The 13,647-nt window shown below is 37.2% G+C and overlaps 1 protein-coding gene across 1 annotated transcript; it reads right to left on the bottom strand.

Moving 5' to 3' along the window:
- Positions 1–12,479: 12,479 nt before the first annotated feature.
- On the bottom strand, positions 12,480–13,415 carry OR5K6 (olfactory receptor family 5 subfamily K member 6). The gene is given in 1 exon segment (NM_001389070.1): positions 12,480–13,415. A coding segment is annotated over 1 exon segment (936 nt).
- Between the last annotated feature and the right edge of the window lie 232 nt (positions 13,416–13,647).

Genomic DNA, 13,647 nt, shown 5'->3' with positions numbered 1-13,647 from the left:
ACAACAAAGAGAGGAGTTCTTCAAACCTCTCTTACCCTCTCTGGATACAGACACACAAACATAGAGGATACCCATTCCCCTAAAATGTCAGCTTCATAAGCTCGACCCTGGAAATCAGCATTCCCATGAATATTCTTATATTTCCAAGAAGAATGCTTACCCTGGACAAGTTTTGTCATTGTGAATTCATGCATGAAGAGTATACAGATCTAGGGTACACATATTTGTTTCATTGTTGACATATAATTTTAGTTATCAGTTTCTCTATTAAAGATCCTTAAAATGAATTTAAAATCAATTTTCATATATACACATTTTTTTTAACTGAGAAAGAAGTTCTTCATATACTCTCCCAGTGAAGTGAATGCTTGAAAATAGAACATGACAGATAATTTTATTTTATATCTTAGGAATTGTATCAACATCAGTAACGATTAAGAAGAAGACCTTCCTTTATTAAAGAAAATTACTTTGGATATCCAAGGAAATAAATATCTCTATATTATCATCTCTCTCTTTCCTTTTTCTTGTATTACATCCATTTCCATAAGAACTAACTTTGTCATGCCATCATTCCTGTCCATTTTTCCCCAGATTTCTAAGTCCTTTCTTTCTTTATGCAATACATAGTTTACATATAATGCTACTTAGTAAAGTTCATATTAAATGCCCCAGACCACACTGATTTTCACTTCCTGCAACCTCCAGTGTATCCCGTATACCCACCACCCTCTAAGGTTGCTTCTGTATAATCTATAAGGCTATTTTTTTCATATATGATGCACAGTTTCCTTACTAGAATTGTAGACATTTGAGCATAGCTATGGCTTCTACTTCTTATAGGAGTTGTTTCATGCTATAGAGAAGGAGCAGTAGGATTCCAGTCCTAGCTTCATCCAAAGGCCTGAGATGTGTGAACTTTCTGTAAGTGTACTAGTACTGATTCAGAGTAACCTCTTGGGTTTTTCAAAGAGTCTGCTAATTTTGAAGAATAGCCTACAAAGGCAATTAGAGAAAATTCATCATTGAAAAAATTTTATGAATCATTGTCTTATCTGAATTAACCTCACTACTATTTACCTGTTTCCTAAGAAACATAAATACAATTTTCTGAAATATGTCACAGTAGTTTAAAAGTTGATAACAATACGTTTGCCTGTATCTTTTAGTTTTGTAACACTTAGAAAAAGAGAAAAATCTTAAAGCTTAATGGGATTTTGAGAACAAATTTTACTTTTCTCAAAGGCTATCTTCTATCTTTACTTAGTAAAGATATCTTCTATCTTTACTTTATCTTCTATCTTTACTTTATCTTCTATCTTTACTTAGGATATATTGGCCAGTGTGTCTAATTATATGAATTCTATGGTCAAAATTGGTTTGTATTTCCCTAATCAAAATATCAAAATAAATGTGCAGGTGAACATTTTCCGGGATTAAAATATTAAAGCAAAGCCATTTGAGAACATAAGCAATGTTAGAAATAACTTTCAAGGTACTTGCCTAAATTATGTCATAGAGCTAAGCTGTGTTCTTACCTGTCTATTTTGAAGATTTATAATCAAGAAAAGGTCAGCATGAATTGAGTTTAAATCTCATTTCCCATAGCCTTCAGTTGAGAGAAGGGCTAGAATGATAAGTTGAAATCTGTAAGCAATGAAAAAAATACTAAGTTATTCAGATAAATAAACAATTAGAGATGCTAATATTAAAAGTAAACTACATTTGAATACTTCCATTACCTGAATGCTCTGGAGAGAGAACATTTATAACATCACATTGCTTTTGTTATGGAGTTAAGTTCATAGAGTTTCAGAATATGAACTCTGATCTCAAAAACATTTGGGATTAAATAATGAAAATGCAGGACTACAAATAGGTCCGTGTCAATAATTATGTTCTTTACAATGCAAAGTTAAATTTTCCATTAAATGCTTATGGGACTTCCCTGCAATGACATCAGTGTATTTCTATGGGGAGATTCAGTTCGCAAAACATATTAGCTGTATGACATAAATTAAGCTGACCTATGAGACAATGAGAGTAAAGTAAATGACCCTCACTGAGGTCAGTGAGGTCATTTGATGATCATCTTGCTGATTCTTATGTAAATGACATCCTTTTTACAATTCTGATCTTTCCCAGTGTGTAATCTGTAAAAAGAGCAGAAGAGAGTCTCAGGTTGGTTTGGACAGAGTACTGGGGAGATTTTGTGATTTTTTTGAAGCATTATTAACATCTGGAGAGGAGACTGGTAGGGTTAGCTAGGCTCATCAGCCCCTTCACTCTAAGTTGAATTTGTTCCCATGTGTTGCAAAACACTCATGGAAATTTTGCTGTTACAACTTAACCCCACTATGAATATGATTGACTGAGTGGTTCTCTGTTTTTCTCAGTTCACCCCAATTCCTTTATCTTTCTCACCTTGTTTGCCCCTTCATTCCACTCACTAATCATAGAAATATAGCATATATTCAATAAAATTTTACTTAGTAAAAACACTATGTATATAGTATGTCTATATTCAGTCACTAGTTTCCAAAGACCACCAGTAGCCTTAGACATAAGAGGGGATTTGTTTGATATGTTCATTCCTTCATTCCTAACACCCTAAACAGTCAAACTTTATAGAGCTAAGCTAATATTTGTTCCATGTATAAGAGAATGGCACTCTACTGCTCAGGCATTAGCAATGGTCTCTCAGTAGGTTTCAAAGCAAATCCATTTATCTCATTTGGAATTCCAGATGCTTCACAGTCAGCCTGTGTCTCATCTACCACCTTGCTTTCTTCCTCTCACTCCAGGACACTTGGTTACGTGCATCCCTTACTGTCCTTCTGTGCAGTTTCGTCATGTAATTTGCTTATACAATTTCCCTCATCTGAAACTCCTTCTCCCTTTTCTTCCATCTCACTACGATTCATCCTTGAGTTCAAGTCAGATCTCTCCATGAGGACTTTCCTAGGTCCTTTAAATAGAACTGAGTGTTCCTCTTCCTGATTTACATGATACTTACCTGCTTTTTATAATGATTGCATTCACCACTGTATCAAGTGTGCATCATATGTGTGTTGAGAGTAAAAGTCTCGACTAAATGTTCTTGTCACCAATCGTGTCATACATCTTTTGAGCACTTGATAACAAATGGAGCTAGTTCTTCAACACATGCTGCATTGATGCTAATATTCCCATTGTGTTTGACTTTATCAAGTGCTTGCAATATGCATGGTACTGGAAAAGACAATGGGGAGTGTGTGCACAGGATGTGAAAATGGTGGGATAAATTCTTCTTAGTTTTAGATATGGCTCCTGACAAGAAACTCATAACTAGTGGGGGAGAAAACAGCACTTACATTGCTGACTAGTGTGCAGTTTAGGGTGTAACATTAAAAGTGTTTTTTTTTTTTTATTTTTTTATTGTGGCTGTTCTTCAGGATTTATTCAGACAAAGAAAATCAGGAAATGACAAATGTCAAGAGAACAGAAGGACTAATGAGACAAGGATGGAAGTAATAAAAAAAACAAATATATAAGATCTCTTTCTACAAGGTCTTTAATAACTTCTCCCATTAAATTTGAGGAAATTATCCCAAGATAGGAAGAGATAATTGATACAGAATGCCAGCTAACATATTCATTGACCCTATCATGCATTCATTCAAATGTCATCTACCACATATGATGTTATACAAAAAAGACAAGGACCTTCCAGCATATACACGGAAGATGTGGGAGTGGGGAGGTGGTGGGAGAAAATACCTCCTGCAGCAGGTAAAGACAAAACATGCAACCAGACACTTCCAAATCATGGAAGTCCTTTCCTAGGCAATATCTAGATCCCTTGGCTTTTATACTACTTCACTTCATCACGTTTCCAGGGCAGCTCTTATCTCAGAATGTGTGCTGCCCACTAGTATAAATCAGAGTTTCTCAAACCCTTTTTACTCTAGGTGAAAAGATTTCCTTTCGGATACTTTAATTTCAGATAACTTTCCAGGGTATGCAGGTAGCAAGTGGTGAAGATCATGGGGGAAAAGCATTAGGCTGAGGGAATCAAGTGTAAAAGCCTGGAGTCTAGGGGATCCCTGGGTGGCGCAGTGGTTTGGCTCCTGCCTTTGGCCCAGGGCATGATGCTGGAGTCCTGGGATCGAGTCCTGCATCGGGCTCCCTGCATGGGGCCTGCTTCTCCCTCTGCCTGTGTCTCTGCCTCTCTCTCTCTCTCTCTCTGTGTGTGACTATCATAAATAAATAAAAATTAAAAAAAAAAAAGCCTGGACTCTAAAAAGCAACACCTAATTTAAAAGTAAGGACAGGGGATCCCTGGGTTGCTCAAGAAGTTTAATGCCTGCCTTCGGCCCAGGGCATGATCCTGGAGTCCTGGGATCGAGTCCTGCATCGGGCTCCCTGCATGGGGCCTGCTTCTCCCTCTGCCTGTGTCTCTGCCTCTCTCTCTCTCTCTCTCTCTCTCATAAATAAATAAATAAATCTTTTTAAAAAATAAAAGAAAGGACAGTAAACTCACGTGACTAAAGCTTACTCATGCATGATATAAGAGGATGTAACAGGTAATATAAAGAGAATGGGAAAATAGGTGGGACATTGCTCTATTGGATTCTTTCCCATTTACTTTCTCTGCTCTGCCATTTCACTAACCCCCTTCCCTTCACCACCACGCCTAAGGCCACAAGCCCCTCTAATGCCAACCCAAAGGAATAATTATTTTCCTAACCACACGTAGTGTTTGAGCTATCAAAGTCTTCTCGGGCTTCTTAGGATAACCCTCCCTGCTTCTATAATCTTGATTACTCCATCTCATTTTTTCCTGCTGGGTCATGTTTCTCCTTTTGCCCTTAATGATGCTTCTTTTTTATTGTATCCCTAAACCTCCTTCTTCTTTCATTCTAGAATTTTCTCCATATTATCTCATATACTTTTGTGCTTTCAACTGTCTTTCATCTGCTGGTTGGTGGCTTCAGTAGAGGAGATATTTCAAACCATTTTGTTATATACTCATATAGTAAGATCATTGTAATATGTTCTAAATATACATTCTTACCTACAAATTACGTATACAAAAACAGTATACTAAAATAGTATGTATTATAAAATATGAAAAGAGAAATTTAAAAAGAGTCTAAAGAAATGGCATTAAAATTTTTGAAATTTGTAATAATAGTCTAAAACATTGTTTCCTCCCCATTAACACTATTATTAATTAAATATTAATCAGACTGAGAAAAATCATATTATGTAACTTATCATTTAAACTGTAGCATAGTCTTGTGATACAGCAATTCATGCACTGGCTTGTATCTATTTCTAAACATCTCTTAATGTCCTACACATTTGGAAAGATAGTATAGACTGAAACATCTGCTCAAATAAGAGAAGAATGGGAGTTTTTGTGTGTCTCAGAACTGGAAAGTGCTCTTCAGGATGTTCACACTGACTTAGGAGGCCAACAGTATTACAAATATCTGAGGTCCAAGGAGACAGGAGGCTAATGGGAAGTTTATGGATAACTCTCATAGCACAATCATAACAAAAACCCTCTGGTTTCAGCAAGGTTTCTGTATTATAAAGTCTTCAAAAATAACTTCCTTGCTAGAGGAAGAGCTCTTAACGTTGGGACACCAAGTGACCAAGTGGTCAGAATAGCCTTCGTGAGGTGGAATTTGTCAGACTAACAGGTATAAGTTTCAATACGCCCAGGAGTAATTCATTAGAAGATGAGAGCAGCACATCCAAGGATCTGAATGTGCAGAGCCAGAGAATGCAATAGGCTACACAAGCAGAGAACCTAGACCTCTGGGTCATCCTCTAGCACTGCACTGACTTTGTGCCCTCATGTCACGTGTCAGACTTCAAAGGCCAAGCTGGTCCTTCAGTAGCTTGGTATGTTGATGCCAGCCCGGGTATAGTGCTGCTAGAGTATCCCTCCACCAGGGCGACCTTAAAAGACAACCATAAGAGGAAATCCTCCCTTAGCGCAGTAGACTGATTGCCTATATCCATTGTACAGAAGAGAAGTGATCCAAGGTGAGAATATGTAAATTCCTAGGACAGGAGAACAGCTTGGATAGTGGTCAAGAACCTAGAGGGAGACGGATTAAAGGGTCAGTGAACAGATGATCTGAGGAAAAGCCATCTGAATGGATCTACTGGAAAGGATATGAAGTGTGGAGTTCTTCCCAATACATGTACAGTTATACCAGAGAGCATCTGCCATGGAAAATACACTAAAGCACCAAGAACACAGAATGACAGCCAGCTGAGGGCAACCAATTTGGTTCATCTGCCACCCAGTACTAGGAGAATGGGCACGTGAAGGTAGTGCTAGAGAGACTAGGATCGAGGCATGCGTGTGTCAAATGGCATAGGCTGCAGTTACCAAGGCCAGTCCAGCTGCTGTGTGTGCCAGGATCTAACTTGCCAGATACAGAGACACTTTGGAGCTCCCAGTAGGACAGCATCCCTCAAGTCAGCCGCTGGGTGGCATGTTTGCTGCTTGAGCCTCTTCTTTGCTGAAGGGGGCAGAGTATCATCTTCATTGGAATCATCATGATCCACATATGGGTCATCATTCCAACACGTAAGTGTTCAGCAGAATTCTTCTCTGAGTCTGGTGAAATGGTGCATAACGTTGCACTGGACCAAGAAATCTAGTTTGCAGTAAGGGCGGTGTGGTGCTGGGCAGTGATTGACACCCTGGTTCCATTCTAATTCCTACCACCTGGACACTGCTGGTTAATGAGTTGATAAAATGCCTTTCGAAGGTACAATTACAATATCAGGCCTCTGTCCTCCAGGGTGCACTCTAACTAGGAACTCAGTGGCCACAATATGGAGCCATGTCTTCAGTAGATTGAATATCTCAATCCAGGAATTCTCATGTGATCTGGTATGGTTGTAATCTTGTTCCCACTTCCCTGAGCTGTGTGAATTTAGAGGTCCTGATACTCAGTGCGGATATGTTCTTGCCAGCGGATGTAACAGGGATCCCACTGTACAGAAAGGCCCAGCTGCCAGCCAGTCACTTTAGATTCTCTTTCCGAGAAACCAACAAGCAAGGAAAGGAATCCAGTAGGATTACAAGGGCCACTGACAGTCATCAGGAAGAGTTAGGGCTGCTATTATGATGGCAGCAGGGAAAAAATATGTTTGGCATTCAGGTGGTCCCTAGGCATTGGTTTGTACTCCCTTGTTCAACAGTAAATAGAAAAATACAAGCACTGGTATTGAAAAGGTCATGGTGGTGATATCCTCAGATTCCATGGGGGCATGAATCTGGATCATCTCCGTATGTTTGTCACCTCAGCTAGTAGAGGGATTAGGAGAAGGTGATGGGAATTAAAGGATGGAGAAGATAGATCTTAGCGGGTCATGAGATTAGCTGTAACAGTGGGTCTGCAGGTGTCCCATTCACCTTCATCTTGTAAAATTCTCCAGCACATGAAAAGAATGAAATTGCCGTGGGTTCCCTAGAGGTTATTATAAGAAATGAGTAGGTTTAAGTAGTACAAGTGGTGGCCAGTGATGGATCCATGGTTCACAGCCAAGATCCCCACAGTAAGAATGCCAGTAGCTGATAGTTCTTAAACGAATTCCTTATCAGGAAGTAGGCTCATATAAAGTTAATTGTCTTATGAAGTTCGGGTTCGGGCCTTCGAGGTAACCTGTATGAAATGACTGTTCCATGGAAAGTATAAATTCCAGGTCTGAGTCAGGCCTGGGAATTTCAAAGGGACATCCCAATCTCCACTTCTCCACCAGATTGCCTAAGGTCTTTGTTGTGGCTATGGTCAGCTCAGCCTTCTGCCCCAATCTTACTTCCTTTACTCTGTCAGTAATTATTGCGCCGGAGCGCATCTCCAATTGACTTCTTCCATGCCCACCTGAGTCTCAGACTTGGTGTTTTGATATGTCAAGCAAGTTGCTACAGAAACAAAAGAAAATCCCAGGTCAGAAACACAGCTAAACCTACCCCTCAAAGAATAACCGTATATTAAAGACATAGTGTATCAGTATAGCAACAGAGAAGACTTTTCTCAAAGTCATAAGTTAGTAAGATGTAGCGTCACCTCTGCTAAACAGAATCAACTCTCATTACTCTTCCAGAAAAAATGTAGACTTTTCAATTTTGGAAGAAAAATAGAAGACTGTATATCCAAGAAACAAATATAAGAAGAAAGTGAAATATGAATAGAATTGTTTCATTTGTTGGAAATCAAAAACCAGGAATGTCTGAGAAACCGTCACAGATATGTCAGGGAGCCTAGAGAGGTGATGACTAAATTAAAAGTGACATGCTAGATGGTATTCTGGACTGAAGAATGCTAGATTAAACTATGGAAATATGAGTAAAGTGTCAATTTCACCTCATCATAATGTATCAATATTGGCTCTTTCATTATAAAAAAGGTACCATACTTGTATAGGGTATTAATAATAGGGAAAAATGGATGTGTCATCATATGGGAATACTCTATACTATTTATTATGTTCTATAAATCCAAAACTGTTTGAAAAAATTTTTTAGATTTATAAAATGTCTTGAGGTAAAGATCTTATATCTCCCAACGAAGCCAGAGAACACTTGGGCGAAAAGAATCACCAGTTTTCTGCTTCCAATTAGTGAAGTAATCAGTGAATGTAGCAGTTAGGACAAATTGATATTATAGGCCTCATGACAGGAGGAAGAAAACAGAACAGTTGTGATTGCTGAATTACTTAAATCTAATCAGGAGGAAACATCAGAAAAATAGAGATGGTGGGATATTTTACATGATGTCTGATACAAATTTAAAAGTTTTAAATGTCATGAAAGAAAAAAGTCAAGAATTTTCTTCTAAGTTAGAGAAGATTAGCGAATGATAATAAGAAAGTGAATAGTGACCTTTAACTGAATTCTTGATGAAAAAATCAATTAGTATCAAGGACAATTTGGGGAAAATTGGGAAAAATTTTAGTATGAACATCATATTAGATGATGTTAAAGTCCTTTAGAATGATAATTATATGAGGGGCTGCCTGGGTGGCTCAGTTGGTTAAGCATCTGCCTTCAGCTCAGGTCATGAACTTTGGGTCCTGGATCAAGCCCCACATGCCTCAGGCTCCCTGCTCAATGGGGAGCTTCTTCTCTGTATCCCTCTGCTCTTCCCCATTTACCACTCCCACTCACTTGTGCTTGCTCCCTGTCTCTCTCAAATCAATAGATAAATCTTTAAAAAATGATATGACCATGTCGGAAATTTTGTGTTGAAGATTTATGAGGAAACTGTCATTATCTCATCATATATGAATATACACATACACATAGTGGATCAAATATATATATATACATATATATATACACATTTACAGGTGGATACCTTGGTCAATGTGCTGAAATTTAATACTTAATAATCCTGGTTTAAAAAAGTCATGGGCATTCTCTCAACGTTTTTGTAGGTTTGAAAGTTTTTTAAGTAAATCTGGGAGAAAATGTCATGATTCACATTTTTCCTCACTCTGCCCTCTTTCTGCCCACTTTACAGCTTAGTTTCTTGAAAGTTTTCTTCTCTTGCTACTTTCATTTCACTATGTTGCATATCATATCGTTTAGTGTGTAGAAACATGAATTTTAGATTTGATGTCTAGATTTGATCCCTGTGTTCCACCTTAATAATAATATGGACTAATTATGAAACCTCTTTGTTCTCCATTTTTCTCAGTGGAGTATAGGAAACTAAAATACAGAAATAAAAGTTAAAAATGTAATATATGTGTGAATAAATGGATACTGATGAAACACTATGTGTAAGTTAAAAGGGTGTCTGAGAATTAATTTAAATTAAAATATAAAATGAGACATGAGGCAAGAGACATGAATCAGATAATATTTATTCAGTTGAAATAAAAGCATTTTTTCCACACAAGCTTAGCAGTAAGAAGATCTATTGGATTCTAGAACCAGAAAGGCTGGTTGATTACAGTGACGCTGGGTCTGTTTCTCTGTGATTCCCTCAGCTATGCCCTCCTTTGTGTGTTGACTTCATCTCCAGGCTGGATTCTCTCTTGACGGCCAGATGGAAGTAGACTGTGCCAGATTTCATGTCCGTACAGCATGACATTCATACGAAGAAAGACTCCCTCTTTTGGTGGATCTCTTTTAAAATAAAGGAAATTTATATCCCAGAAACTTCCACAAAATCACTTCTTTAGTCTCATTGGCCCCAAATAAGTCACATACTGTTCCCTTAAAGGCCCTTTAGGCTTCAGTGTTGCTTAGGGTGGAAGAGGGTGGTGCAGAAATACATAACAAAATCTGTGGTATTCCTGGAAAAAGGAAAGGGATTCAGGTATGTGAGTCTAACAAGTAAAACTATCTTCTAATATAGAGAGTATATACAAAGGAACAACATTCATCTATGTCAGGCGTCTGGATTTTGTTATATTCTTAAAAAATGTGTTTAGGAAACTCTAGAGCTTTGTTTCCGTGGGTTATATCTCACAGTATGTACAGTTAGAAATGAAAACTAAGACATTAAAAATTATTTATGGACTTGTGCAAAAAAATCAAAACCCATTATACATTAGCTTAATTATATCAAAATATATTAAAGGAAATGGTGAGAGAATGGTTCAAAATGTCAGGGTTTAAAGCATTTAAAAGGGTTTAAACCCTTTAAAAGGGTTTAAAGCATTAGTATAAGTCATGGTTAGCTTGGTATTCACAGGAAGAAGATAGGCCTTGATTTTATTTTCCAGTAGTTACATTACCAGTTTTTCTTTAAAATGTTTCTTATATCGGTGCACTCCTCTCCTTTTATCCTCTAGTTTCAGTCTCAACATCATAGATATGAATTCTTGAAGTTAGCCTCATTGCTTCCACCTTCAACCAATCAATTACCAAATGAGTTTTCTGAAAAATGCAGTTACCCAGGTCTAGGAAGAATTTGATGTCTGATGTCTCTGAGATACATTCAGATTCCTTAGGTAGCATTTAAGATTCTCAGTAACCCAATGGGCTTTCCCTCTCATTTCCCATATTCAACAACAGCTCATAACAATAGTTGTGGCAGCTTTCTGACTCTGTCCATGGTTCACCTGCTTCACCCCTGTTCCCAGTGCCATAGTTATTTCCATAAACATTGACTGTGGTCATACTCATTCCTTTTTGCTTCCAGACATCATTTCTAAAAGATCATTTTTAAGGCACATCTTACATTTTATTCTGCATAAGGACTAAGTACCCCAGGCTACAAGGATCTCCATCTTTGAAACTGTCAAGCAGCATTAATACAAAATGTAGCTCAATATGAGTACCTGGATGAACTTTAGCAGGCATCTCAATGTCCAAAGATATGAGATTTTTACTGAGAAAAAGCATGAAGAATTATGTATAACCATTTGTTGTTAGGTAATCTAAAGGAAGGGTCTTCTTTGTACCTACCAGTTCACGTGTTCTCAGTAAATTATTCTTTCCTTTTCTATTTGCAAATATAAGTGATCGATAAATATTTTTGTTTAGGTATTTAGAATTTTTGCTGTTTTGTGCCTCACTGATGCTTTACAGCATCTCAGAGCCTTTTGTTAATGCCGAGAGTAGAGCACTTGTTTAGAAGCAGTTCTGAGGATTTCCTAGTAACAAGTATATCAGTGAAAAAATCCTTCATTTAGTTTAATGTGTTCAGGATTACCGATCATTTTTGATGGGTGCCTAGTCATAATACATGAAAATTTCAAAGCCCATATGAATTTCAGTGTAAATACCATGTACTTCATCTACAGATTGATAAATCACCAGTAGAGAAAGATGAAAATAGTCTTTTTTATAATACTTTTTTGTTAGTATTCTTTTCTTGTTTTTACTAATTTAGTTATAAATTATATATAATAAAATTTCTACTTTTAAGGATAAAATTTTTCTTTTTGACCATAGACATTCTGAGTGAATTCATAGTCAAATGTATTCTCTTGAATCAACTCAAAGAAAATTAAGAATCAAATATATACAGTTTACTTGTGACACATGACATTAAGAAGGGATTAATTATTGATAATTTGGAGGGTGTCAGAGGTTGTCAGATTATGGTTTGGAATTCCAGAAATTTGTCAACATTAATAAATGGAAGTGATCTTTACATATAATGACTTGTAGTCCTAGTATTTGTTGTATTGTTGAAAATTGTAACTCACTACGCTTTGAAAGAATTAGTTAATACTTTAGCTAATTTCATTGTGATATAGTTTGTGAGCTCAGGAATAATGATTTAGTTCATTCTTCCTGGGAGCTAGAAGCTTAGATTTTGAAATACTTTGTAACAGAATGTCTCCTTACTGAACTTCTTTATTTGACTCCTATACTGTCATGTTTTAGTAATTTAATATTTTATGCACAAAGTGGTCGTTTTCTACTTTCTCAATACTCTGTCATTCAGAAAGAAAACATTTTCACAAATTTAATTTTCCACAGGGGAGAATATTTCTTTTAAGTGTCAAAAATTTTTCTTTATGTTTTTTTTCATAGCATTTATCACTTCCTTATTTCTTAGACTATAAATAAAAGGGTTTAATAAAGGGATTACTAGAGTATAAAAAATAGCAACAGATATATCTTTATCCTCTTCTTTAACTGAATTTGGTCGAATGTACACAAAGAGAAGAGAACCATAGAACATTGAGACAGAGAGAAAGTGAGATGCACAAGTAGATAAGGCTCTGCCTCTTCCCTCTTTGGATTTCATTTTGAAAATCATGAAAAGGATGCAGAGATAAGAGATTATGACTATGATAATAGAGAACACTAGAACTGAACCTGGAAAGATAAACATCAACAATTCATTGATATAAGGGTCAACACAGGAGAGTTTGAATAATGGAAGAAATTCACAAAAAAAGTGATTAATCTGATGAGACCTACAGAAAGTTAACCGAAAGAGAAACACTATATGAATTATGGAATGCAGGTTTCCTGCTATGTAGGCCCCTGCGGTCATCTGAAGGCAGAGCTTCTTTGACATCAGGGTGTGGTACTGCAGTGGGCTGCAGATGGCCACATAGCGGTCATAGGCCATTGCTGCCAGGAGAAAGCAGTCTGCCGTTTCAGCAAGGCAGAAAAAATAAAACTGTGCCATGCATTCATAGAGGGAAATCATTCTGTCCTTCGAAAAGAAATTCTCTAACATCTTGGGGGTAATGGCACAGGCACAACAGGAATCCATTAGAGCCAGGTTGCCCAGAAAGATGTACATGGGTGTGTGAAGGCGACGCTCCATAAGGATCAATGGCACCAGGCCCAGATTCCCCACCATGGTGATCAGATAGATAGTGAGAAACACCACAAACAGGACGGTCTTCAACTTTGGGTGATCTGTAAATCCTATGAGAATAAATTCAGTTGTCAAGGAGTAATTATCCTCAGTCATATCCATCTTCTCTGTTGAGATAAGAATCCTGGAAATACAGGAGTCTAATTTAGGGTATGTATTATTTTCTTCCTAATTTTCTTTCTATGGCAAAGAGAGGTGTTCTTCAAACCTCTCTTACCCTCTAGATGCAGTCACACAAATATCTAGGGGATACTCATTCCTCTAAAATGTCAGCTTCATAACTTCGACTCTGGAAATCAGCATCACATGAATATTCTTATATTTCCAAGGAGAA

This window comes from Canis lupus, chromosome 33 (assembly GCF_011100685.1).
Source record: "Canis lupus familiaris isolate Mischka breed German Shepherd chromosome 33, alternate assembly UU_Cfam_GSD_1.0, whole genome shotgun sequence".
NCBI lineage: Eukaryota > Metazoa > Chordata > Mammalia > Carnivora > Canidae > Canis > Canis lupus.
This window is presented reverse-complemented; position numbering and strand designations above follow the sequence as displayed.